Source organism: Gadus chalcogrammus, chromosome 14, assembly GCF_026213295.1.
Source record: "Gadus chalcogrammus isolate NIFS_2021 chromosome 14, NIFS_Gcha_1.0, whole genome shotgun sequence".
Taxonomy (NCBI): Eukaryota; Metazoa; Chordata; class Actinopteri; order Gadiformes; family Gadidae; genus Gadus; species Gadus chalcogrammus.
In genome coordinates this window covers 19,071,163-19,098,507 of record NC_079425.1, presented here as the reverse complement: position 1 = coordinate 19,098,507, position 27,345 = coordinate 19,071,163, and the positions used below count along the sequence as shown (strand labels likewise).

Here is a 27,345-nt window from a genome sequence, read left to right as displayed (position 1 = left end):
AATAGAATATCTGTCTTTCTCTTTGTAGTTGGTTGCCTTGATATCATCTATCGCAACAATTCAATTTGAGGCTTTTACTCATTCCCTTTCTCTTCCTATCTGTGTCTGTGTCAGCATCAACCACCCCTAATAATCAAGCCTTAGTCATATTAGTAGTAGTACTTCAAGTCATCTTTATTCTCATCCCTTCACATCACTTTCGTTTTCTAAGTATCTCTCAATTCCTTCCTGTGTCTGCTCACCATCTTGCTCTCTCTCTTTTTGTCTATAAGAGTCTAGCTGAAACACAAGATATTATAAAAAAAAACGTATACTAACTAACACAAATCCACTCCATGTGAAAGCATTGAAAATGTGTGAGTGTGTGTCCAGCCATGCATGTGTTTGTGTTTCCATGCTTGTACATCCATGTGCAGATACATGTCTTTCAGTAGTATATGGAACACCTAAACCTCTCCCGATGCACAGGGTGCTGTATTGCTGTATTGTGCTAGCACCTCCCGCCTGCACCAAATCATGCATACTACATGAGCGCTCCTCCTTCAGCCTTACTCTGCATAATTACTATGCATACCCTGCGTAAGCAGAGTGTAAATGTTTATATGGCTGAATGTAGGCTTAAGTGGGTGTTAAAAGGATCATTGCACTCTCCACGGCAGCTAAAATTGACACAATTAAACGCACCAACATGGAAGGCATGTGTGAAGTCGTCGATTTTGGTTAAAATCATATCGTCACATAAATTGATTGTAGATTTCATTAATTGTGCTGGAGATAGAGCCATTTACATCTAATTAAAAGTCTACAAATATTTTCGGACACTATTTCATACAGCCAATAGTTTATTACCAGTTTGCTTTGCAAGATTTTATTCTTTATTTCGCAGATTTTGTAGATTATGAAAATGTATCGAGTATGAAGGTCGTTTATTAGGTTTGTTTCTATAAATCTATTTGGATGCTTGGTATTTGTTATAATATTTCAGTATTTGTGTGTGTATGTGGGTGTGTGTGTTGCCAGGGTTTATTTTTGTTTGCATTTATGCATTTATTTGTCTATTAGTTAACAAGTTTTGTGAATTTGAAAGGTATGCATCTGTTCGCTGTGAAAACAGAAATAGATTGCTTTTCTCTTTACACAATGAAGGCTCTTTCTCCTCCTCTCTCTCCTTCTCCCCCACTCTCTGTCCATCTCCATCTCTCTCCATCTCTCTGTCCCCCCCCCTATCTCCCTCTATCAATGTCTCCTCCTCCATCTCTCATCCTCTCTATCTTCCCACACACACACACACACACACACACACACACACACACACACACACACACACACACACACACACACACACACACACACATACACACACACACATACACACACAGAGACTGAGAGTTAAGTGCATTACCTGATAATGGCATGCTGTGGGTGTATTACACAGCGGTGGGGAAGCGGCTGACCTAATGCATTACATTCAGCCCGTTGCCAGCTCCTTTGTACCGAGTCTGGATCCCAACCAGTGGATGCACAGCTAATGGAGCCGTCCTTCGTGGGTGGAATAACTACTACCACCAACGCCACCGCAATAGGTTTATTGGAAGTGGTTCCAGCAGTGGAAAAAGCGAGAGAGAGAGAGAGAGAGGGAGAGAGAGAGAGAGCTACCTTAGTAACACGTTGGTGACATCAGACTGGATAAGACAGCGTTGTCGTAGCCTCCGTGTTTTATCTCGGATAACTCACGATTTTTGGTGGCCAAACAACTGAATATCATGTTTAATAAGCTTGCTTCTTTTTTGTAGGGTAACATTCTACAACTGTGACCGTTGTGGGTTCGTAATAACTCCATCCCTATGTAAATGCATACTTCCTGTAGGACAGTAGGCAGCCAATTCACGTCCTCTATTACCAATTACCGATTCATGTTGCAATTTTATTTATCCAAGGTTTATGTTGGTTCCAGTCCAAGTTCAACTGCTATCTAGAAATAAAGAGTCCCTTGTAATAGAAAATTCCATAGTCCTTAAACGGTACTGTAAATGAAAGCCCTCCACGGTATTACTATGTTTAACCATATCCCTTTTAACTAGGTTATAAGGGATCATTATCTTGTTTTCCATCCACAAACACAAACTTTATTCAGGTATGTTCTGCGACATTACTAATCAAGACGTTACAAATTAGCATTCCTCTCAACATTTCCACACAATAGGCAACTTACAAAGTAGGGCTACACTGCCTTAAACAAAAGCCCAATTTAAACGCAATTAACCCGGAGACGTCTCACCTATCAAAATGTTTCCAATGGATAACAATCACTGTTTAGAAATTAATCCTGCTACCTCTACAATTTTAAAAAGCAGGTGCCGAGCAAGGTTATGTGCAACGCACATAGATTGTATATAGTAAAGATTAAACTGACGATTAAACTTACGATATGTGTATATTGTGGGACACTATCGCAGACCTTCTTTCATACCAAAAAAATAGCCTGCAAACGAGTACAAGTCTAGGTCTACTCATTGAGATTTCAACGGTGTATTTGATTCAAGTATTCTGCTATTTCTGGCATCACTGATTCTGATTTGTGGACTCTGGATTGATTATATTCAGGCATTCGGACGGCCGTCTCTTTGGGGAAAAGCCAACAACAGTCCTTCCATCCATCCTCCGCAAATTAAATGAGAAAATATAGTATATATGAGTATGATGACATAGATCAACATCGAAGAGGCGGTGGTGTCTGACTGGCGTGAGCGTGTTAAAGTCAATGCAAGCTAAAGCTATTGCATGGAAAAGGCGATAACCAGTTACAAGGGATATAGAAAGAGCCTGGAAACCAACAAGCTTATCCTTTACAGTAGCCTACAGCTTACATAATGAGGCAATTGTAAAAACATCTGCAAGAACGTACAAATTATTAAAGAAGATGTGCCTTCAGATTATAAAAATAAATCTTAATCCCTCTGGTAAATCCATGAATCCATTATAATTGGGATCTCATCTGTGGTTTCTCTGTATTTTCCTACATGTTTACCAGTGGTATGTACCCAATATTATATTATAATTGACCATTCAGCAGGTAAATACTTAGTAATCAAGCTACTTTAAAATAAAGGTTACCAATCATATAGGCCTACTTGGTGATATACTATGCTTGCAGTGATTCAATGAGATCATATAATAGCATCTTATTAGTAAGATAAGGACAAATAACAATTTAACATAATTTAGGTTCTTCTCCCGATTATCACTGATGAAGATGATTGACCAAGGCACCTTGATTTGTGTAATGCTATCCTGGTCCATAAAATGCAAAAATGCTAAATGTTAACAGGGCAGTTTCTAGCGATGTTGAAGCAGTTTCCAACAGTATATGAGCTCACAGGATCTGAACAAACTGACAACAATTCTGCTGTTACTGTGCCTGTATCAGTCAGATAACTACCCGGGGTTGAAACACCAACCAAAAAACATGGGGACATTGAAGCGAGACCCCTTCAACAAAGTCCAAAATAAAGTATCACAAATCCAAGGCAGGAAATGAAGAAAGATGTACAACTGATCCAAATCCCTCCTTTTGATGCCTCCTTTGTCAGTGTTCGACATGTGCATTAGTGTTTCAGTTGCCATCTCTTGTTTCTCAGTGTTTTGTAAAAAACAACGGTTTTCAGCCGATATGCTGACTATAAAAGAAGAAATATGTACAAAGGTTTTGACATAGCCAGACACAGTCCTCATGGTTGGTTTTCAGTTTATTTTATGTTTTAAAGGCACACATTTTCAGCCTATTTAGTAGGGGTGTGACGATACACTCAGCTCACGAGACGAGACGAGACACGATATTGGGTTTACGAGAACGAGACGAGACGAGATTTTAAGAAAACTACAATGAAAAAAAATATGACTGGACCAACAGACTTTTATTTAACCAAGTCGCGCATGCATTTTGAAATGTTTTATTATAACTCTGTACATGCATGAAATTGAAACTAAAACTAAATTAAAATAAATTAAATTAAATAATTCTCTTTTTTTGAAGTGCAAACAATATTATGTGCAAAACCAAATCAAAGTACCCAAAATGTACTTTGATTAAATGTATTCGTTTTCGCGGTTATTCAGCCTCTTCTTCTCCTCTGGAAAAACACGACCGCATTGCATTGTGGTATACGGAAGTAACATGTAGGCTACATCGTACACTCAAATTTTGGCTATTTTAAGTGCACTATATAGTGCATGAAATTAACCACTGAGAATTCGAACACCTCTACAAAATGGCGAGCACCCTATATAGTACACTATATCCGTGATAGGGAACAATTTCGAACACAGCTTATGGCTGCTTTCGATGCTTCCCCTGCTTCCCCTCCTTCTCCTCCTCTTCTTTTCCTTCTCCTTCTTTAGGTTCTGGCAGGCTAGATGTAGCAAAGGCGCATTACTGCCCCCACAGGCGACAAATAGAAGTTTGGATAAATCACAAATCTCGCAAGACCGATTTTTAACGCTACGGGTAATATCGTCGAGTTTAATCTTGCGAGATCTCGTGGCACGAGATCTCGACACACCCCTACTATTTAGTGACTGTCATAGTGACTTTGCATGTAATACATATGTTTATGTCTGTGTGTGTGTGTGTGTGTGTGTGTGTGTGTGTGTGTGTGTGTGTGTGTGTGTGTGTGTGTGTGTGTGTGTGTGTGTGTGTGTGTGTGTGTGTGTGTGTGTGCGTGCTCTGCATCGCATGTCCATGTGTCTCCAGAACAAGCAGAACCTGCTCTCCAAGCAGATCGACCTGAAGGGCGTCGAGCCCGTGAAGGGGGTCCTGCAGTCCTACGCCATCGCCGACCTGCGGATCCCCCTCTCCTACGAGGTCCGCCTGGCCCCCATCACGACCTACAGCATTGGAGACTACGTCAGCCGCACCATACAGTACTCTGAACGTAAGCCTCTCTCTCACACCATGGAGATTATATAGATGGGGACAGGTGCAAAGGTGGGTGGACCTACGGATAGATGGATAGGCAGACTGACAGGATGACACAGACAGCTGGACAGACTTGCAGGTAGACCGAGTGACATACAGTCTGTCAGTCAGTCCACAGAGGTCTGGACGTACAGATAGAGAGATAGGCAGGCTGACAGTAAGACGGAAAGCCAGACGGACTTGCAGGTAGACCGACTGACGGACATACAGTGAGAGTTATCAACGGACAAAGCGCCAGGTGGACATAAAGACAGACTGGTGGGTCGATGTACAGGCAGGTATACAGACTTACTTTGAGGCGGTCAGACATCTCATAACGTTAATATTGTAACAGATTACATAAACTCTTATTCATGATGACTCAAACTCTAACTAATCAATACTTATCTCACCTTTGTTACAGCCTACACATACCCAAGATCATCAGGTATGCGTTTGTTACTGTTTATCATTGATATCTAAGTGTATTTGTCCTCACTGGATCTATGTGTTTTTGTCTAACGTCCTCATAACGATACAACTCAGAGCAGGGGCACACTTGAGAAACCCATTATGTCTTCCCTGAAGTGACACAGATCATTTTTAGAGCACGACTTTTAGTAAAAGCTTCCCTGATCGAGAAAAACAACTTTTTATACCTTACAAGCCGAGCTTCACTCCACCCAGCTGTCCTCTCTGACTTTGAACATCTTGCCACGCCGGTCCTCGCCTCAGTCTTCCATTTCCTTAAATGAGCTGTCGTAATTCCCTGGATCCGTACCCTTCCCTCTACCTGTGGTCAGCCTCAGCGCGTCTATCTGCTCCAATGAAGGACGTGTGATTCTCTGGCAGGACGGCCAGGCCTTCTCTGCCAGGCAGTAGCAATTAAAACCGCAGCAGATTGGAAGCGACTCGAAGAACAACAGAGTAAATTGAAAGGAGCGTGCGCGTCGACGCTGGCTGCGAATAGCAATTGATTTCCTCCTGTGATGTACGCACATGTACACAAACACAGGCATGCGCACATGCAACAAGCAACACTCCCACTGGCGCTCTGGCCATATGCGTCTGTGACAAACAGCCCGTCCCGGGAGCGTGTTGGGGAATCTGGATCGTTGTACGGTGTTGTTACCGCGTTGGGTTGTAATTCATTATGTTGTCCTTCACAACATGTAGGACTGCCAAACATAATTATGGGATTTCTCGTTTCCAGTGTGAATCGATTTGTACATCAATGAATTATTATATTCTTTTGAACCGTGGTCATCTGAATATCAATAGCAATATTTATATCTAGTATCAATGCAATGGCAATAAGTCCCAATATTCCCATTGCATTGATACTAGATAAGGTTGTTTCTTTGTAGTTTCAAAAATAAATGAATTTAAGATTAATACCGTAAGTCTGAAAGCAAACGAGATGGAATCAGGGTAAATTAGGCGTTTGCTTCATATCTGTTTCTTAACTAATCATCTTGCTGGCTGGAGTGGGTAATCTGTAAAGTCGCAAGTGGCAACACTCGAACTTGGTAGAAAGTTTGAAGTATAAATCTCCAATAAAATGTCTGTTAAGTTTTCTAACCAACATCAGGTAATCGTAGAAATACACAGCTAAAATCCCTCACTGAAAGCTGCATCACGTGAACACGTTTTCCTCAGTAGGATAGCTCCCTAATGTAACAGGGAACAAGGATTAACTCCACACCTTTTTCAGTTCTTTCAGAGTTTTCAGTTACGGGCCCAGGCTTTGTGCCATCTCCATGTATAAGTTATGCTATAACATTGTAGGACTGCTGGATCAAGATGAAACACTTTGAATTGCTCTGCCGCACCATTTGATTCCGTTTACATTTTGACTTTGATTCACTCCAGTGTCTTCTGATATCTGATCGTATCTTCTGTTTCTCCTGGACCCTGACCCAACCCACACCTCAGACCACGTGTGCGGCTTTGAGGATGAACGGATATGTGGATTCTCTCAGGACAGGACAGACATGTTTGATTGGACGAGACAAAACCGCCTGACCCAGAATCCTAAGCGATCGCCCAACACTGGCCCAGAGACGGACCGCAGTGGAACCAAAGAGGGTAAGGACGACATTTCTGCTTCTATTTTCCATGATGCCTTGGAAAAGAGAGGAGTTGAAGCATCCGTTTAAATTTTGAAGTTCGAGGTCGAAGTAGAAATGTCGATCATTTTTGAGATCAGGGTAAAGAGGATATGTAGCAGAGTGATGCATCATGGGTGTGTCCACATCCAGTATGTATATTTAAAGGGGACCTATTATGCTTTTCGACTTTTATGACCAATAAACGGTGTTATAATGATTGATAGTCATGTTTAACCATACACAAAAAACTATGTAGATTTTCGGGAAACTCTTCCTCTCATCTGGGCGCTTTCAGCCTTCTCCGTTAACGCTCGGTTTCGTCCTTCTCCGCCCCCCTCGCCCCCCTCCTGCCAACCCAACTCCGGTGTGATTGGTAACCTTCCTTGAAGCGCGCGCGCGGGCAGATTTGACCAGGCATATGGGGGCGCGGCAGGAGTCCATCTACGTAGATGATTTCCCGGAAATGTGAACAAGTGAATCGCAAACGTTGTCCCGAGTGTTTAGCGCTCTGCACAACCACCCCAGACTGTCAGCAGGGAATAGTCTAAATGCATGTACGTCATTATTTGACACTTTAGTATGGTTAAACATGACTATCAATCATTAGAACAACGTTTATAGGTCATAAAAGTCGAAAAAGCATTATAGGTCCCCTTTAAGCACGGCTTTGTTTCTACTGCTGCTACAGGTTACTACATGTACATCGAAGCATCGCGGCCCCGGGCCCCCGGAGACAAGGCGCGGCTCCTGTCCCCTCTGTTTAACGTGACGTCGGTGAAGGGGCCCAAGGGCTCTGGAAGGGTCCCCTACTGTGTGTCCTTCTATTACCACATGAAGGGCAAACACATTGGTGAGGACACACCCACACACACACGTAGAAACAACTTTTACCTGTTCATTTTCAAGGGGTCGTACATTATTTTCTGATGACCTACACTCCATCGATCAACAACAGGATGATCTACGAGCACAGACACATGCAGATACCGAGGTTACCGCGGTGGCAGTATCCGTACAAGTGTCTCTGGTTTATTTTGCTGCGTGTGTATGGATGTGTAAGAAAAGAAAGTAGTCTGTCCACCCGTTCCCAGGGTCACTCTCGTCTACTTACTAAACCAAAGAGTCAAATTTAATGACCACTTTCTGCTCCTTCTCCGTAACCCCATGGCGGCTCTCTGGTCACCCTCCTCGCCCAAATCCCTCCCGTTCCACTTGGAATCCTTTAGAATCCAGGCGACGTCATCTGGACGGCCGTGGAGCGGCTCCGGCGTGCCGCCAGATCCTTTAGCGCCTTCTCAGGGAGGCGACTCCGGACGTGACGACCAATCATCCATCACCGAGCTCGTGGCGTGGATACAATCAAGACTATCTGTTAGCATCCCCCGCCCAGCCTCCTTCACAAGTATTCCCTCAATTTGCCCTCGCTGTTGTACCACTCGGCTCCCATCTGTCGTAGCTCTAAGTGCCTTACCTTGGCAGTGACACACACACACACACACACACACACACACACACACACACACACACACACACACACACACACACACACACACACACACACACTTTCCTAACGAAGGTGAGGGACGAGGCTAGGATGAGACTGATTGGAAGAAAGCCACCGAGATGGAGGAGAGGAAGTGAGGGGTTGAGAGAGAGAGAACACCACGGGTGTTGTCAGGGGTAAAGTGGGAGATTTGTTGGTTTCGGTTGATAAATCGTCCTTTTTTACCTTCTGAATACTAAACCAGCGACCAATTGTCTGGCAATGTGAAACCCTTCTAATTTGGCCAGGAGCGTGTCAAATGTTGAAGTCAGATGATAATAATTTCAATCTTTTTTTGCGTAAAGTCACAAACCTTTTCCACACTTCCACAATTCACAATAACAAGGTCAGTTGTTTTGGCGGAAATCCTGCATTGCAATGCAGTGGCTTGTAGCCAGATGATAGGATTGGAGGAATTGTTTGGTTAATAGGAGAATAGCTGGAGGGTTGATAGAGAACAAGATAAGAAAGGATTAGAGGAAATAAAAAGAGGGCTTAGTGAAGCGTGGTGGAATGAGAACCAGAGAGAGAGAGAGAGAGAGAGAGAGAGAGAGAGAGAGAGAGAGAGAGAGAGAGAGAGAGAAAGACCATGAGATAGATGGAGGGTGGAAGATGGAGACTGGGAACAACGTAGGGTGAGGGAGAGAGGGAGAGAGAGAATGAAAAACAAACCTCAAGAATCATCACAATACAATGTGACATCGATTTCTCAGTAAATATGTTTGTAGTATTTTATGATTTTCCATTGGATTATATAGCGAGGACATCCGAATCAGGAATTGATCATCAAACCGGGAGTTTACCACCCATCCTTCTTGTTTTTCACTTTCTGAATGCTTTGTATCATCTTTCATGCATCCGCACATGCGCAGTAAACACATATATTATTATCGTATTGCATGCATATAAAAATGCTGCAGTTTCCTCCCACACCGAAAGACATACATATTAGGTTAATACTCCTGCCTGCTCCCAAGGCACTGGCATTTAGAAGTGGAGTTGGTCTGTGCCCTGATGTTGCTCACTGCTGAGATGGTTGTAAAGCATAGAAACCCAATGAGGGACTATACAATAAACTATTCCATTACGCTCTTTATGAAAAGGAAAGAAAAACAGTGCCCGGGAAGCTTATTAGAAAAAGAAAGGGTATTAAAAAAGGAGTGAAATTAGATGTTGGTGTTCAGTATGTTCCCAGTACACATGGTGTGAGTTTGCTAGACGCTGTGCCTCGTGTTGGAGAGCTGCACACACACACACACACACACACACACACACACACACACACACACACACACACACACACACACACACACACACACACACACACACACACACACACACACACACACACTCACACACGCACACCAACTCCCAGAGCTGTTTCATTTACTTTCATGGTGTTGCAGCCTGACCAGGGGTTCAAGGATGCATTGCTGTGGTCTGTTGTGGTCAGATTGCTTTGATTAGCTCTTTGGTTTAGCCAAGTCATAAAAGAAAGCCCAAAATGACCAAAGTACACATTGCCCGATTAACTCTAATAAATTAGATTGGAGCTTTGAAATTGAGGGAATGAAGAGGTTGTACAGGGAGAAGGTTTAGGAAAAATGAATGACGAAGAATTTCTGACAGGACTCAGATGTTGTCAGATGTTAGGTCTGTGTGTGTGCTTGTGTGATGGTATGTGTGTGAGCGTTGTTGTTTATCGAAATGTGCCACACACACACACACTTGTGTATGTACATGTGCATGCGCACATGTACATACACATCCAGTGCTGTGCGACCGTTGTGTGTGTCTGTGTTTTTGTACCTCCATGCGTGTGTGTGTCTGTGTGTATGTGTGTGTTTGTGTGAGGGGGGTATTTGTGTGCCTCCCTGTGTGTGTGTCTGTGTGTGTCTATGTGGGTGTGTCTGTATGTGAGTGTGTGTGTGTGTGGCATCCGTGCGTATCTGCTGTTGTCGCCACTTAAGATTGCCGTAGGAGTTGGCCTCTCATAAAGCCTTCTCTGACACCCCCTCGCTGACACACTCTGAATTAGCTCAGCTCAATCAATAGCCTCCTCATCAGCATCGCCTTTTTTCCTCGATAGAATGCTGGGACCCAGGGAGAGAGGGACACATAGGGAGAGAGAGGTATATGGAGGGAGGGAGAGAGAGACATATAGGGAGAGAGAGGTATAGGGAGGGAGGGAGAGAGAGACATATAGGGAGAGAGAGGTATAGGGAAGGGAGCGGGAGAGTGAGGGATAGAAAGAGAAGAAGGAGGGGGGAAGTAATGGAGAGGGAGCTAGATGGAGGGAGAAAGAGGGGGAGAAGGGAGGGGGACATAAAGAGAGGGAAGGATGTAGAGGGTGGGAGTTGGACATGTGGAGAGCCTAAGACGTGAAACGAGTAAGAGGTGGCAATTAAAGAGGACGAAAGACCTTAGGGATGAGTGAGAGGTAAAGGGGGGATGAGGTCGCTCTAGGCGAGAGAGAGGGGGAGAGGGGGAGCGAGAGAGAGCGTCTGAGAGAAAATGTGGGTTAGAGAAAATGTGTTACAAACCAGAGGTTGAGGAAGTGAGAGGGAGGAACCGGGTGAAGTGAGAGAAAAGAGAGGTAGAAGGACGCAGGAAAAAAGGAGCAAGAGTGACCAAACGTGACGGGGAAAGAAGAGCCTGGATGTAGAGAAGTGCTTAAGAAAACAGGCAGCCCAGAGACGAATAAAGAGAAAAAGATGTTTAAATATATGCTTTAAAAGGAAGGGAAGGAATACAGGGAAAGAAGAGGAGAACGGTGCCGTGTGAATAAGAGTGGGACTTTATGGCTGCAGTGCTGGTCGGCATCCAAAGTGTTGTCCATTTTAACGACAATGACTCTATATCATTATTATTATATAGGAAATATTATTATCACACTCACATTCACTCACAGACGCCGTCCCACATGAATTCACCTCGACTCACTCCTTACGGAAGAAGTTAATTAGAGCTTGCCTGCCAAAAATTACTCAGCAAGGTTCAAGGACAGGTATAAAATGCATCCACATGCACGCACACACACACGCGCGCACACACACGCACACACACACACACCCTTGTGTCACAATGTTTACTCTCTCAGATCAGTAAAACAACTGTCCATAAACAAAACATATACGACCAATATTCACACACACACACACACACACACACACACACACACACACACACACACACACACACACACACACACACACACACACACACACACACACACACACATGCAAACACACACTTTCTCTCTCACACAGAAACACACACACACAGACACACACACACACACACACATACAGACACACACACAGACACACAGACAGACATACAACCCCAATTACACACACACACACTGGGTGGTACTATTTGCTTAAGAGACTGGTGGTTGGTAATGTTCCAATTAGGAGCTGGCTGCGGATCATTAAGATGATGAATGATACTATCACCTCAGAGAGAAAGAGAGAGAGAGAGAGAGAGAGAGAGAGAGAGAGAGAGAGAGAGAGAGAGAGAGAGAGAGAGAGAGAGAGAGAGAGAGAGAGAGAGAGAGGAAAATAGTGATCAATCTTTCTGCACCATTCAATATTGATCGGATTCAAGTAATTTATCTGAATTTATATTTAAAAATACATGTTTTCGAATACCCAAGACCAGTCTTTTTAATCCAACTATTCTCATTGTTTATGAATGTCTTAACAATCCAACCTTGTTTTGTGTGTGTGTGTGTGTGTGTGTGTGTGTGTGTGTGTGTGTGTGTGTGTGTGTGTGTGTGTGTGTGTGTGTGTGTGTGTGTGTGTGTGTGTGTGTGTGTGTGTGTCTACAGGAACCCTCAATGTGCTGCTGAGAGTGAGGAGCATAGCGTACGTGGACTCGGTAGCCTGGTCCAAGTCTAGCCACCAGGGACCAGACTGGAAGAAGGCCCTGTTTGACATCAGCCCCAGCGGACCCTTCCAGGTAGAAACCTCTACTGGGACATAACCATGCATGAATCTATTATATGTGTTCTTATTGCTTTACCATGGAACCATAGCAACATCTTTACATTTTATACAAAAAAATAACTTCTCTGTTCTTCTGCATGATTGCCTGCAATACACCGCTTCTATGACTACTGGTATTGTGAAACTGGGAGCCATTGGTTGGTCACAAAGTTGTAGAGGGTTCTGGGGGGGTCTTATTTGAATGTGGGCATGGGAAAAGGCTTTGTCGGGGAGGATGAAACAACACATTGATTGGTTGGTTTCCTGGATGGGCATGGGATACTGCAGTTGGGTCCAGATACAACAACGATGTATTCTGAAATGTCTCCCAGATAGTTTGAGCAGAGTCAGGAATCCAGCGATTGTCCACTGAAGCTGAGATGTGGCAGCTGTTGTTCTGTGTTCCTGATTGCTTCTGAAATGCTGTCTGCCATGTTTTTTGTTTTAATTGTTTTATCTATCCTTACGAGCATATTGCATTACTGGAAGCACACATCCCTCCCTCTTTTCTGTGCGGTTAACCCCTTTTCTCTCTGGCTTTCATTATTTAGATGTCTTTAGTCCTGCCGCCCTGAACACATATTTATGCAGGCTCTTGTTGGACAAGGGCCCATCGGAATCTGGCTGGATTTGGATGTCTGTTGAGATGCAATACGGTCGTATTGATTGTTGTAAAGAATTCCACGAGGGATTCTTCGTTCTAACAGTGTGAATGTTCATTCTGCGGTACTTTGGCTCACCAAGGATAGTGATATCTTTCTAGGCTTAGATTGGGTAATGGTGTGAATCTGTGAACATACACGTTTAATGAGATAGGTGGCAAGGGAAAAATCTATACTTAATGGAGGACACAGATTCCACAATGCATAATTAAACATACTGTATTATAACTAATATGCATTGCTCTATTGAAGAAACATTAATTATTATTGTTTTTTTTTTAATGTTATTTGTTATTGTTATGTCCCTTTTCTTGATCCTTGATTGTACTTAAAGCGACTCTGTCTCTTAAAGCTAGCTAGCTGTTGCTTAGCAATAAGGCAATTCGTAAAAGTTCCTTTGCTAATGTCTTCAAACGACAGATGTAACATGAAACAAATTAATGGAAAAGATATGTACTTTTTTTCACAACTAGGACATGCCACCACCTCTCATATCTTGAGCAAACTTTGTTTACAAACTCTTTGTTTTATTAGAATATCAGCCCCTGCAGTGCTGTTAATGAAATGTCATGTTGGTCTTGTGAAATAATAGTTTCTATAAGCTAGAATTGGAAAGGAGTAGTAGAGTGTTGACACTCACTGAGCAACAACAAACTGGGGTTATGGGATCCTTACGCGTTTGGACATGAAAATGTATAGTATTGTTATTAGGTTAAAATGTGTTTTACATATACTGTAGGTTTTTATAATATAGATCAATTACTTTCTTCGAATCGGTACAGTACATGATAACGTATTTAAAGAGAGTTATGGTTAAATGTTTGTTATTCAATTAAAGTAATTTCATAGAAATATTTGTCAACCTAATACCAATTGTAAAGCCCTTGCAGAAAAGGCGAGAATACATTTGGCCCACGAGACATAGCACCACATGTTTTCTTGCCTTTTCTACGCAAGCTTTACGTAGCTTAGTTCAGAGCGATATTCAGAGCTACATTCAGAGCTAAATTCAGAGCTACATTCAGAGCTACGTTGAGCCATATCTAGCAGCGTATGCAGTGGAGTGTTATAAGCGAAGTTGCTTCAATGAGTGTGATGCAAGCGCTGCATGCTAGAGCCATCATGGTGGTCCCTTCAGCTCAGTGGCAGCTGCCCTCCCCTCTGAGTGAGGAGGAAGCACAACCCGACAACTCCACTGCGTTCGCTCGGCGTCTTGTTTTGGTCTTCTCTTGTTTAGTTTATACTAGATTCAAAGCTACACTTACAATGATTAATACAAATTAAATTATAGCGTTAAATGACTGGAATATGTACAGAGAGGTTCGTAAAATAAATGATTTGGCGCTATTTACTGCAGGTATATCAAATGCTATGATAAAATCATACCTCAAATCTTTTGGATTAATAATATAAATGGTTTGATCTTGGTAACCTCCCAGCTCACAATTGTTATAAATACTAAATTTGTTGTGGTTTGACTCTAGGGATAGCCTACGCTTATGGCCAAATTAATTTGTAATATCTCTATTTCTGTGTAATTATCTTGTAAACAGCACTAGGGCAAAACAAGACCAACCATGACTTTTATTTTGGATACTCTTCAAACTTTACCACAACATTAAACATCTTACGAAGAAAGCGATGCGAAAGTGTGGAAAGTGTTGACGATAAAAGTGCGTAAAGTTAAAGGACAGAGGTAGGGCAGAATGAAGGGAGCATGAAGTTAGGGAGACTAGCAGGAGTGAGACAGCTCTCTGGGGGAGTCAAGGGGGTCTGGGCAGGCAGCCTCCTCTGACCTTGTGTCAATATCCTCCAATCTCTGCTGTACACAGCCAAGAGCATAACACTATGGCTGGCCTCCATGACTGAATCTATCAGGGACCCTACTGACATGAGCTGATCTATTTTGCCCTCTCACACTCTTTCTTGTCCTCCCTGCATTTCTCTCTCTCTCTCTCTCTCTCTCTCTCTCTCTCTCTCTCTCTCTCTCTCTCTCTCTCTCTCTCTCTCTCTCTCTCTCTCTCTCTCTCTCTCTGTGTGTGTGTTATGTTGGTCCTTCTAGCTAATGAGTCCAGAGACACTACTAACTGTACACACACACACACACACACACACACACACACACACACACACACACACACACACACGCACACGCACACGCACACGCACACGCACACACACATACACACACGCACACACACATACACACTGACACACACACACACACACACACACACACACACACACACACACACACACACACACAGATGCATGCAAACACATACACGCTGAGGCACACACACACACACACACACACAGACATACAGACGCACACAAGCACACACACACACACACAGACATAGACACACACACACAGACATAGACACACACACACATAAACATATACATAAATGCAAATATACTCTAGCATCCATAAAGACACACACAAGCAGAAGTATACATCCAACCGTACTTGCATCCTTCACACTCACACTAACCCAGTGTTTGTGTTGTGCCCCCACCATCTTATTTTACATCCCTAAGCCCTCCAGTCCCTGGCCCCCTTCAGCAATTAACCATGACAGGTCAATTAACAGGCTTATTTATGAGGCTGGGGCAGCCGCTAGTTGTGTGTAATGATTCCAGATACATGGTACATGTTCTGGGGTAAGTGAATCCATGATGAATGCGAGCTGCGCTGGTGGGAGGGGCCTTAATTAATTAGGCCTAGCTCTGGCCGTAAAGGAAGCAGTATGCAGGATAGACGAGAAACCCACACACCTAAGGGCTGAACCGGGCTGGATATTTGTCTGAGTTACTGGGTTTGGAATTTAGGACTTCAGAAATATGAATTTAAGTGGAAGGTTAATTAGGTCCGGTACATTTTATCCCATTGTTAGAATTGTGAACTCATGTCGGAGATATGAAATTTGAAGCCATGTCTGAATGCATCATATCATGCCAGGTTCATGATTGATCCGATTTTATCCTAATGTCGGAATTGTGAACTATGTTTCTGATGCTCGGTTTGTGATTATATTAATTGCAAGTTGTTTATTATTTTTAACAAGTTATTGAGATAAAGACATTGGATGTGAAACAACTGCATCACGGTTTATTCTGTTTAGTGTGCTTTAGACACTTAGAATCGACATTGAAAAAGGCAATTCGATAAAATATGAGGTACCCGGATCATCCAAGATTGGACATTTGGGATTAGTTGGTGGAAGTAAATGAGATATACCAGCACATTTAACAGTAGTACTAAAAGTAGAAGGAGTAATAGCCCCTTTAGTGGCACTATGTTTGGTTGTCCATCCAACGCTAATGATACTTCATGAAAAGATACAGCCCCAACATACACACGCCCACACACACACCAACACATACACACATACAAACACAAACACACACCTGCCATCCGTCCCGTTCTCACACAAATACACATACACATACAGACACACAAATACACACCCAGGCTCCCTCTCTAAGTGAGCGTGGCGGGGGTGGGGGCACCAGGGAGGGCCGTGGGACTCGTTAAAGTGACTCACTAATTGGTCCAGACACTGGACTCTTCTGGTAATGAAGATAAATAATAAACTCAGCCAGACAGTTGCGCTTCGCTTTTTTATTTTTTGTGTGTGTGTCTGCATTTTGCCCCCATGTGTGCGAATATGACCGTTGTGTGTGCTTGTGTGCGCATACGAGTGTATGATTGTGCATGTGTGTATGCGTCTTTGTGTGTGTGTGTGTGTGTGTGTGGTCATGTGTGTGATGTATGCCCTGTAAATTATTGGCTTACAGGTAAATAACACACGCAAAGTGTTATTTGTGTGCAAGGGAAGGCGCCCACATGCTTCAGCCTGTGTGAGTGTGTGCGTGCATCGTTAATGAAGCAGTACTCAATGCATCAGAGGTATTAAAGCCCAGTCATTAGCTCAGCAGGCACATCGCTTGTTGTGACACAGTAGGGTTGGGGGAGTATGCTTGCTTCACACACACGCATGCGCGCCCACCCCACATGCATACAGTCAAGCACGCACACACACGCACACAAATACACGCATCCACAAATATCATTCTCAAAGACGAACTCCAAAAAAGGCACACGTGCACGAATGCACACACACTCACACGTCTTATAATTGTTTCATAAGGTAGGCTGCTTGATGGGCCGTGGCAGCAGCTGATGAATATAAGCTTTATTCAATCGCACACACACACAGACACACGCACACGCACGCACACACACACACACACACACACACACACACACACACACACACATACACACACAAACACACACACACACACACACACTAGTGCCTCTTCTATTTGTGTCCCTTCCTGGCCACTTCAGTCACGTACCTTGGTTCCCAGGGGCCAAATAAAGCAAAAACAGTGACCTGAGTTCCTGTCGTTTTCCCCTTCACTGCTCTCTCTCTCTCTCTGTCTGTCTCTCTCTCTCTCTCTCTCTCTGTCTCTGTCTCTGTCTCTCTCTCTCTCTCTCTCTCTCTCTCTCTCTCTCTCTCTCTCTCTCCCTCTCTCTGTCTCTCTGACCCTCTCTCTCTCTCTCTCTCTCTCTCTCTCTCTCTCTCTCTCTCTCTCTCTCTCTCTCTCTCTCTCCCCCTCTTTCTCTCCTTCACTTTTGATCTCTACTATACCATGTCCCTCATTCCACTCCACTCTCTCCCACTCTTTACCCTTATGTCCTTCCTCTTCCTTCTTTATCCTCTCTCTTTCTCTCTCTGTCGCTTTTCTGTTGCTCGTTCATTACCAAACATTTGACAATAATGATTTTGTTATTTTTGTTATTTCTGGAAATTCACTGATCATACATCCAGCTCCTTCTGATTCATATTAATATTGTGGTTCCCCAGGAGAAGCCAATTGCCTTGACGTTCAGGGCGATAGTCTAAGACCTTCTGCACTAATACCAGATCTTGACTTTGCATTGATATTTCATCCTCTTTTTAACTGTAAATTATCTTTAAAAGTGTACCATAGTGCTATGAAAAGTAAATATAATCTCAATATATTATTGTGATACAATATAATAATGATCTAATATATAATCATGAAATATGATAAAATAATTGTCATATAATAATGTAAATACGTGAAATAACTTTCATTCAAGGCACCTTCAGTCCAGTGCGAGTTTCATACATTTGTTAGAAATATATGTGCAGCATTATATATTATACTATGCGTATAGTCCTCCCCGGTTAAATCAGAAGTTGAGGAGACGATATGAGTGTGTCTGAGGCCCCAGGGGCCCTCACTGGATTACCTAGGGGCTATCTTTGATCCCGGCAGAGACTGCTGCCTTGGGGGGGAGAGAACAAGAGTACCATCATCATCAACATCTGTGCCTCACGATACTACATGTCTTCTATCTCTCTCTCTCTCTCTCTCTCTCTCTCTCTCTCTCTCTCTCTCTCTCTCTCTCTCTCTCTCTCTCTCTCTCTCTCTCTCTTGCTCTCTCTCTGGCTTTCCCTTTATCACTCATTTGATCCATCTCTCTTTCACCCTGTCTTTATCCATAAGCCTCTCTTCATGTCTCTGTGTCTCTCTATCTGTGAGCTCATGCTAACAATCTTTGAGGGCCAAGTTCTTGGCTCTGCGGAGGGCAGTTAACCCTGTTCTCAAAGAGCCAGAGACGGATCGTTGAAATGTGAAAAATGTCCGGACATTTTGCTGTAAAGCAATAAGGGTCCTCAAGATTATATTGACATGGAAATATTGATTATATTAAAATGTCCTGCCGATTGATTACACCTGATAAAAGTTCCTTCACGGGAACTGCTTGCCTTGCATTGGGTCTGTGTAAAACATAGTGGGGGTTCATTCCTATTATTCATCCGCCGCTCAAGTGCAGAAAGCCATTCTTATAGCTGATGTTGAAGGAAAACGCATTCACAGTGTTAGAATCTACCACTCACCGATTCTTATGCGCGCCATGTCAACGCAAATATTCAGACTGCGGGTTAGTAATCGCACCAACGTTTTCAGGCACCTGAAAGCATTCCTTATCTTTCCTATGTGTTTCGTTAATTTTGTGTAGGTTTAAGTTGAGATAATTTTTAAGGTTGTCCCTTGACTGGAAAACAGACAGGCAGGTTTCCCTACTGTAATCCTACTGTAATTTCCTCTTCTTGAAAGGAGATCCACATGGACAAAGTGAACCCCTTGTTTCTGGCTGACTCACGCGATTCAACCCGAAAGGTGGAATTATTTTCAATGCCCATCCATAAGTTGGCTTCCAGAGCCGTCCACCATTGGAAATTAATTGGACCGCGCTGCCTCAGTGGCCGGTCTCATGCTCTTTCGCCATCTTCCTAGGCCCCTTCCACACGGAGCCAATTTTTTGGTGAAACCGCATAAGTTTTCGATTCGGCGATTCGGCCAACCGTCCAGACGGATCCGGCGTATCCGGTGCCTGAAACCGCCCTTTTCTGAAACCATGTCCCAGGGTGATTTCAAATATATCCGGACCTATAAGGTTTCGTGTTAGGATTCGTGTGGACGCCTGAAACACAAACTATGACGTCACACACCCCACACACCAGCTGGGCGACTTTAGAATTGCGTTGAACTTTTTATTTGTTTTATTTGTATAGCTTTAAATACAGCCCCTTTGTACATTTGATGCCCTAACTTTGACCTTTAATTACTGTACATTCAAAAGTATTTCTGCTCAATTTAAAAGGTTAAATCTCCTCCTTGACTGAATGTTTGTATACATTCAGTCGAGGAGGATTTACGTTGGTGCGATAGTGAAGTCGAGTGTTTACTTGAAATTTGGGCCGACGACGGCATTCACGTTGTTGTTCTCCATTGTTGTTATGGCGGCGAGGACGCTTGGAGATGACGTATTTATCGTATTATGACGTGGTGACGTATGTATGAAGGAGCAATCGTGCCCAGGCCACAGCCTTTGGGAGCGGTGTGACCACGGGCCAGCGGGGGGAGTGAGGAGGGGGGGAATCGTGCTGAATCTTCCTGCAGCACGGAACAGGCAAACGGCCCTAGTGTGAGTGGCCCCTTAGTCTGGTTGCGTGTACTTTTTTTTTCTTTTTTTTCTTAGTCTAGTTGCGTGTACTTCTTTTTTGAGAATAAAATAGGAACAGTGCATCAGTATTTCAGTTGACTCTGAATCCCTCTTTACACCAGGCAGTATTGCATAACAGGGTGGAACAAGATGGCACTTCAATTTTTTTCCCAGTGATTGATCCACTAAACCAATGTTTGGAGCTCTTCATTGGCTTCCATCTCCCAATTATTTCCTCATGTGCTCTGATTATATTATCAACAATCTGCCTTCCTTTGTTTTGACTTGAAGCAGATGCACTAACAGGCTAGTTTGTTTATGCATGCATTTGTCTGTCTGTGGGTTTCGGCAGGGTACTAGATGGGTCCTATTACGGAGTAATTGACACAGGATGCTATGGGATAAAACTTGAATAAAGCAATGCATTGGATCTGTGTGGGTGTGTGTGTGTGTGTGTGTGTGTGTGTGCGTGTGCGTGCGCGTGTGCGCGTGTGTGTGTGTGTGTTTGGTAGTGGTTATGTGTGCACGGGGCTGTGCATGCATGCCTGCATGCATGTGTTTGTGGGTGCCCAAACAGGTGCGTATATGTGCGTGTGTGAGTCCATGGTAAAGCCTATAAATTCACAGGGACCCTTGACCAATTAGCCTCTCGTCCTCCCCTCTCCACTGTGTTTCAGTCGCCCAACAACTCGGAAGCCTGCGTGGCATAAATGAGCTCAAGAAGCCACATCCGTCCGGCGGCACAACATCGCAGCTCGGCTAACTCTTTTACATATTTATTAAAGTGAAGTGAAGCCAGAGGAGAGGAGAGGCTGTTGAACAGAGACGTCGGTGTACGTTTCTGTCCTCTGCGCTCGGGTAATTGAGCGGGCGCCTAATGTTCACAAGGAGATTGGGGAACTTTGGATGTTTAGTTAGATTTCTAACTCACACATTTACATAAAACCATGTTTTTGTGTATCCATCGTCCTGCATTTACATAAAACCAGAAAATTTATATTTCACACAAGCCCAATGGAATTTGCATCCCGTCTGGAACAGGATGGATGCAACAGGATTTAAAATAATTTCTGTACTTTTTTTGGTAACGGTTTTAACCTGGTCTCGACGTGAACGGGTCCAGGGAAAGATGTGTGCAGCCCCTGATTGTTCTCTGCTGGCCGGCTCCATCACAACACAGTGTTTACGGCTGAACTCTTTAACGGGAATTATTCTGTAAAGTTCTCCCGTTCTGCGCACACACACAGAAACACAAAACACCAAAGCGATCCTTATTTAAATCTCCTCCCATCTAATTTGATCTCCTTTAGCCATCCCATTTCAACCAGGAACACATTAGCAGGCCCCCGCAGAGAAGGAGGATGTTGAAAGTGTTGACTGGTCGTGTTATTGCTGTTATTGTGAGACCAACTAACTTTCTCATTTGTTTGTGAGATGTATACTCCAGACAGACGGCGCTGGTTTTTGATTAGCTGTGTGTGCCGAGTGCTCTGGGCCCTCCTCGGCCTGCCACAGTAATTAGGTTGTCAATCCAATCTGATGTTTGGGGGCCTAAAAGTGGGAGGCAGAATGCGGTTTGGAGCTGAGACTTGGGCTTTTTTGGGTTCACATCTGGTCACTTTTGAGCGCACCTGACGCCTAACGATCGAGAAAAAAAAGGGAGGGGGAGGGGAGGGGAAATCATTTTTTTATTGATGATGAGTTTGCTCTCAGAGGAGAAGGGTTCTGCTGATAACAGCTTCAGGAGATTTACCATAACAGCTAGCTTTGTGCTCAATGTGAGCATCTTGTAGGCAATGTCAAACGTAGGTTCAACTTCAACCTCATAAAGGTTTGTCCGCATTCTTGAGCAAGAGGCCTTAACCCCGACCTGCTTCTTAATGACATGTATCTGAATTAACTGTAAGTTGCTTTGGATAAAGTGTTAAATATAACCTGATCTAACAGAGGAAGGGTACCTCTCATCAGTGTGAAGCATGCCTAGTATAGCGCTTCTCATTAGTATTCATCTTCGGTGTTCATCTTCAGTGAATCATTGATTCACTGATTGTTTCAAGCAGCTTCCACCTCAGATGTCAGCTGTCAGAGGTGACCACCCTAAGGTTGATCTCTTATTCCTGAAGTTCCTAGATGTCTTTAACCTGGTTGCCATTTCTCTCTGTCCCATTTCCCCCGATCCTCAGATAATGTTTGAGGGAATCCGGGACGTGGGCTATGAAGGGGACATCGCCATCGATGACGTGTCCATCACCAAAGGAAAGTGCAAGCAAGACAATTCTGTGGCCAACTCAGGTACACCTGCATTTACTAGTGGCATGTACACGTACACAAGCACACAGACATGCTCTCTCATAGATACAGGAACGCTAACACACACACACATACACACACAAACATGCAAAGGCATGCATGTGTGTATGTTTTCACAAGTTAAGTCCGTAGTTAAATAAAGTTCCAATTTAAAAAAAAGGGCAATTATACTCCCGCTCTCGTAGTCTCGTACAGTACACAGAAACAACAGACAGAGCGCCCTCTGAGAGCCGCGGCATACCCCCGGATGGAATGACAACGTGCTGATGACATGAATGGTTATTAGCAGTGATTGACGTGTCGTTGCCTGTAGCTCACAGCCGGATCGCCTGATTCCTACAGCTACTCTGCACTCAAGTTTTCTTTCCTGAAACCTGTTCTCACAGTGCTTAGGATGTCTGTCAGGCTTTTCTATTGATCGTATGCTTTTCATCGTTCTGAGCCCAACCTCCAACAGTCTGCTTCGATGCCACCGTCTGCCAGAACACTAAATGTGACAGTGGTGTTTAGAAAGTCTCAGTATAGGACATTTTGCCGATAACATTGCATCACAGCTGCATTGAGCAGCCTGCATTATGAAACCACAAAGCATCTCCGTCTCCGAAATGGTTCCCAGGACTGACCACACAGAAAACAACAGCGGCAGAAAAACAAGCCAGACAGCCGAGCGAGAGAGTGAATTATTAACAAGTTGCCTTTACCTCCCCATGTGAGGCGTCTATGTGCTTTTTGTGTGAGAAGTTTAGCATAGGTGTCTGTTTTTGTGTGTATGTGTGTGTCGGTATGTGTGTGTGTGGGATTCATTGTGAGTGCATACGCAAAGATTCATGGAGATCCTGGCGGATGGTGTGAATAATAGATGAGGGTGTAAACAGGAAGAAGAGAAGCGCTCGGTAATAGTGTTTGTGTGGTTGTGTGTGGCGTGTGTGTGTGTATGTGGCTCTCTGTGTTTATATGTGTGTCTGGGGCGGGGGTCTGTGTGTGTGTGTGTGTGTGTGTGTGTGTGTGTGTGTGTGTGTGTGTGTGTGTGTGTGTGTGTGTGTGTGTGTGTGTGTTTGTGGGGGTGGGTGGGATTGTGGGTCTGTGTGTGTGTTTATCTATGTATGTCTGCGTGTGTGTGTGTGTGTGTGTGTGTATATCTGTGTGTGTGTGTGTGTGTGTGTGTGTGTGTGTATGTCTCTGTGTGTGTGTGTGTGTGTGTGTGTGTGTGTGTGTGTGTGTGTGTGTGTGTGTGTGTGTGTGTGTGTGTGTGTGTGTGTGTGTGTGTGTGTGTGTCTCCTGAAGGCCTGCACAGAAGGAGGAATTGAACGTAGACAGATGGTAATTATCAGGGTTGGGATTGAAGAGACCTGTGGAACAAACACTGCATCTTGTTGTCTATTGTGGAAGAACAGGCTTCCTTCTAAGGAACACAAAATTAGACATGAGACGTGATATAGGTAGCTGTTGGAGTTATTTAAGTCCCTTTGGTATGGTTTATTCCAGCTGTGACACAGCACATGTAGGTGTGGTGTTCACAGCCAGACAAGCTCATCTGGTCCTGCTAGCTGTCAGCAAAGTGAGGCTTTTCAGAGCAGTGCAACACACAGTCTGTAGACAGCGGCTAGACGCCTCTGTTGGGAACCACCTTCTGGGAGCGGGAGAGTAGTGTAGAGGTAAAGGTGTTCAGCTCCCAGCTGATAGGCTCTTGGTTTTGTTCGTCCAATGTCTGCAAATGTCTGCCTGTGGGCATCTATTGGCAAAATGCCCTAATTCCTTACCTACTCCTAGAAGACATTAATCTAAATCCGCTGTATGAAGCTTTGGTTAATACCGTTGACAAAATTGAAATTATTTGTGCAAAAATGCATTATTTGTTCAGTTATTTGGCTTCATGCATGGGAAGTGTTGCCCTCATCACATAATCGTTGGTTCCTGTGTGTCTTTCAGTAGCGATGTTATTTTTCGTCTTGATGATCATTTTGTGAGCAGAGAGGTATCTAAAGTCTGATGGCAGACCAGCTCTAAATCTGGGTGAACGGGGCGTTTCAGTTCCTTTACTTTCATATGGTTTTGAACCAATCATGTTGCTGGAGGCAGGGATCTGTAAGCTCGTAATTGGCAAAAACAAAGTCACCCAGCGGCTTAAAGGTGTCTGTCAAGGTGTCTAATCAGCGCTGTGTAGCCTGGCCACTGTAGAAAATACACTTAATAAAATCCCCTCCTGAATTCTTCATTCTATCACACAAATTACGTATCTTTGGAATATCTTGGTAATGAAACAGAAATCAAGATGAAATTCTCCCCTTGCAGTCTCTTTCATAATAATAGTGGTACTGCTGGGTCCCTGATTAGCAGAGAAAGAGCCAGGAAACATACCGACATACAGTCTTACTGTGCAGAAATCACCTCGCAGTGACTTTCAGACATTTGTAACATCAATGAGGGCTTTGATCAGTAGGAACAGGCATATGGTTGTGTGTCTGTGTGTGTATATGCCTATGTATTAGCATAGTGATGTGGGGGTGCACCTTAGATAAGATAACAATTTATTACTCCACAAAGTTACAGAAATCAAAATAACAAAAACAGGATCTCTCTCTGTATGTAAAATACTGTGCAATACAAGTGACTGATGTTGCCATCCAAGTCTTGCCTCTCCTGTGCAGGCATCGCTCTCTGATCACACACAAACACACACACACACACACACACACACACACACACACACACACACACACACACACACACACACACACACACACACACACACACACAAACACGCACACACACAAAATATTATAAACATAAAACTAAACAATCTTACAAAATTACTTTTCACTTGTATTCTCTCTTATCCTTTAGCACATTTTTTTTTATGTATTTAACATATTTATACATTTATATAAAAGAGAGGTATTGAAGAGTCCTAGTGCCCTACAAGTTTTGGCACACCTTGCTAACATTCTAGAAGCTAATTGTTTTCTTCGCCAGCCAGAGAGGCCTCTTATCATCCCCTAAGAGCCACTATTCCTGGCTCTTAATGCTGCAAAAAACGTCCCATTGCTGGATGCTAGCCTGGAGGAAGGAATGTAAAGGTCCCTGTGTAACACTGTTTAACTTGTACAGTATCCTTTCAGGGTTGTGTGACTGCTCCAAGTCGGCAGTCCTACAGTACAGCACACAAAGGATCAAGTTAGCAGGTTTATCATCTTTTACTTTTGAGACCGTTAAAATATATGTTTTTACGATAAATAAGTATCAAATCCGAGATAAGCTAGGATGTGTCTAAGTGTAGCACCACACAGGGAAGATGTGAAAATGTAATTCTATTGATTTCCCGCAAAGTTGGTACATGTATTTTCCACGTATCCCGTAGTGCAAATGGGTAAATCTACAAATCTCCCATCTTGCTGAACGTTGGAGGTCTGCAGGTGTCTCATAGCTCAACTAGTTCAATCAGCTTTCCTGTAATTGTTCAGCGTGTGCTTTGGTGTATGCGATCTAACTGCAGATTCGTTTAATGCAACATTTGGTCCATCACATTTTATATCATCCTAAATTTCTACCTGTCTAAATATATTACAACACATGTTACAAATTGCATATAACGCGAGGCCACAATAAGTATGAACATTTACTAATGATCGATCAAATTTTAATGTGTAGAACACATGTCATCATTAATGTATATTTTGGTATATTTTCTTCCACAGTTCTGATTGGGGGTTCCGCTAAACTGCACCCGCAACTATTGGGCAGCTGGACGACCTTTGCTCTCCTCTGCTTCCTGCACTACAGATGATGAGTAATGGTCGATCAACTGACAGACTGTCTCGAGTGGCGCTCTTATCCTTCCCGAGCCACCGCCAGTGTCCTTTCTTAACCCCCCCCCCCCCCTTCTTCGTCTCCATTCATTTAACAATCCATTCACTCCTCCCCCTTCATTCTTTCATCCTTTCATTCCCTTCTCTTCCATTCCTTCTCCCCTTTCATCCATCCTTTGTCTGTCCATCGATAACAAATATTTAGATATGATTTATAAATGCTTATTGTTCAACGTTCTGCCATCAGTCCGTCTAGACGCACGCGCGCCCACATTGTACCGTCATCGGCGGCTAACATGGTCTATATTATATTTATAAACATACGTATATGCTATAAGGCAGTGAGACCGTACCATGCACTTCCCCCTCCCCCGCCCCTTGCTTCCTTAAATTCAATTCCCTGATCTTCATGTTCCTACGATTCATTCAACCCCCCCAGCGCTCCCCCCCCCCCCCCCCCCAAAACCATCACCACCACCACCACACATCCACTGTACCCCCTATTCTCACCCCCCACCCCCCCCCCCCCCCCCCCTCTCCCTGCTCCCCTTATTCCCCTGGCACACCGACGTGTCAGACACTCTACCAAAGACGTACAGGAAGGACCTAAGCAAATGGAGAACACAAGATGGCAAGAACAGACGACAGGAGGAGGAGAAGGGGGAGGGGGAGGGGGAGGGGGAGGGAGAGGGAGAGGGAGAGGGAGAAACTCTCCCCTTATATTAGCAGGAAGCCACCTCCCTCCACCGCCTTCCCAGGGGCCATCAGAGCTGCTGAAACAAAGAGGGACGTACAAAAGAGACATAGTAATGAGGGGACAAACAGATGGATTTACGAGGGACAGGCGAGTGGAAGGAGATGAGGAGAGAACCAAGGGGACGGTCCTTCTGCTTCCCTCTCTTCTGCCTCCATGGCC

General features: G+C 43.8%; 1 protein-coding gene across 1 annotated transcript in view; it reads left to right on the top strand.

Annotated features, from left to right (window-relative positions):
• The window catches only part of LOC130404008 (MAM domain-containing glycosylphosphatidylinositol anchor protein 1), a 132,742-nt gene extending 106,283 nt beyond the window's left edge, over positions 1–26,459 (top strand). Inside the window, exons 11-17 of the mRNA XM_056608593.1 lie at positions 4,751–4,931; positions 5,379–5,402; positions 6,890–7,042; positions 7,754–7,915; positions 12,441–12,571; positions 22,497–22,605; positions 26,319–26,459. Of these exons, the coding sequence (XP_056464568.1) occupies positions 4,751–4,931; positions 5,379–5,402; positions 6,890–7,042; positions 7,754–7,915; positions 12,441–12,571; positions 22,497–22,605; positions 26,319–26,407 (849 nt within the window). The 3' untranslated portion in view covers positions 26,408–26,459. The remainder of the gene's footprint in view (positions 1–4,750; positions 4,932–5,378; positions 5,403–6,889; positions 7,043–7,753; positions 7,916–12,440; positions 12,572–22,496; positions 22,606–26,318) is intronic.
• Positions 26,460–27,345: the final 886 nt, after the last annotated feature.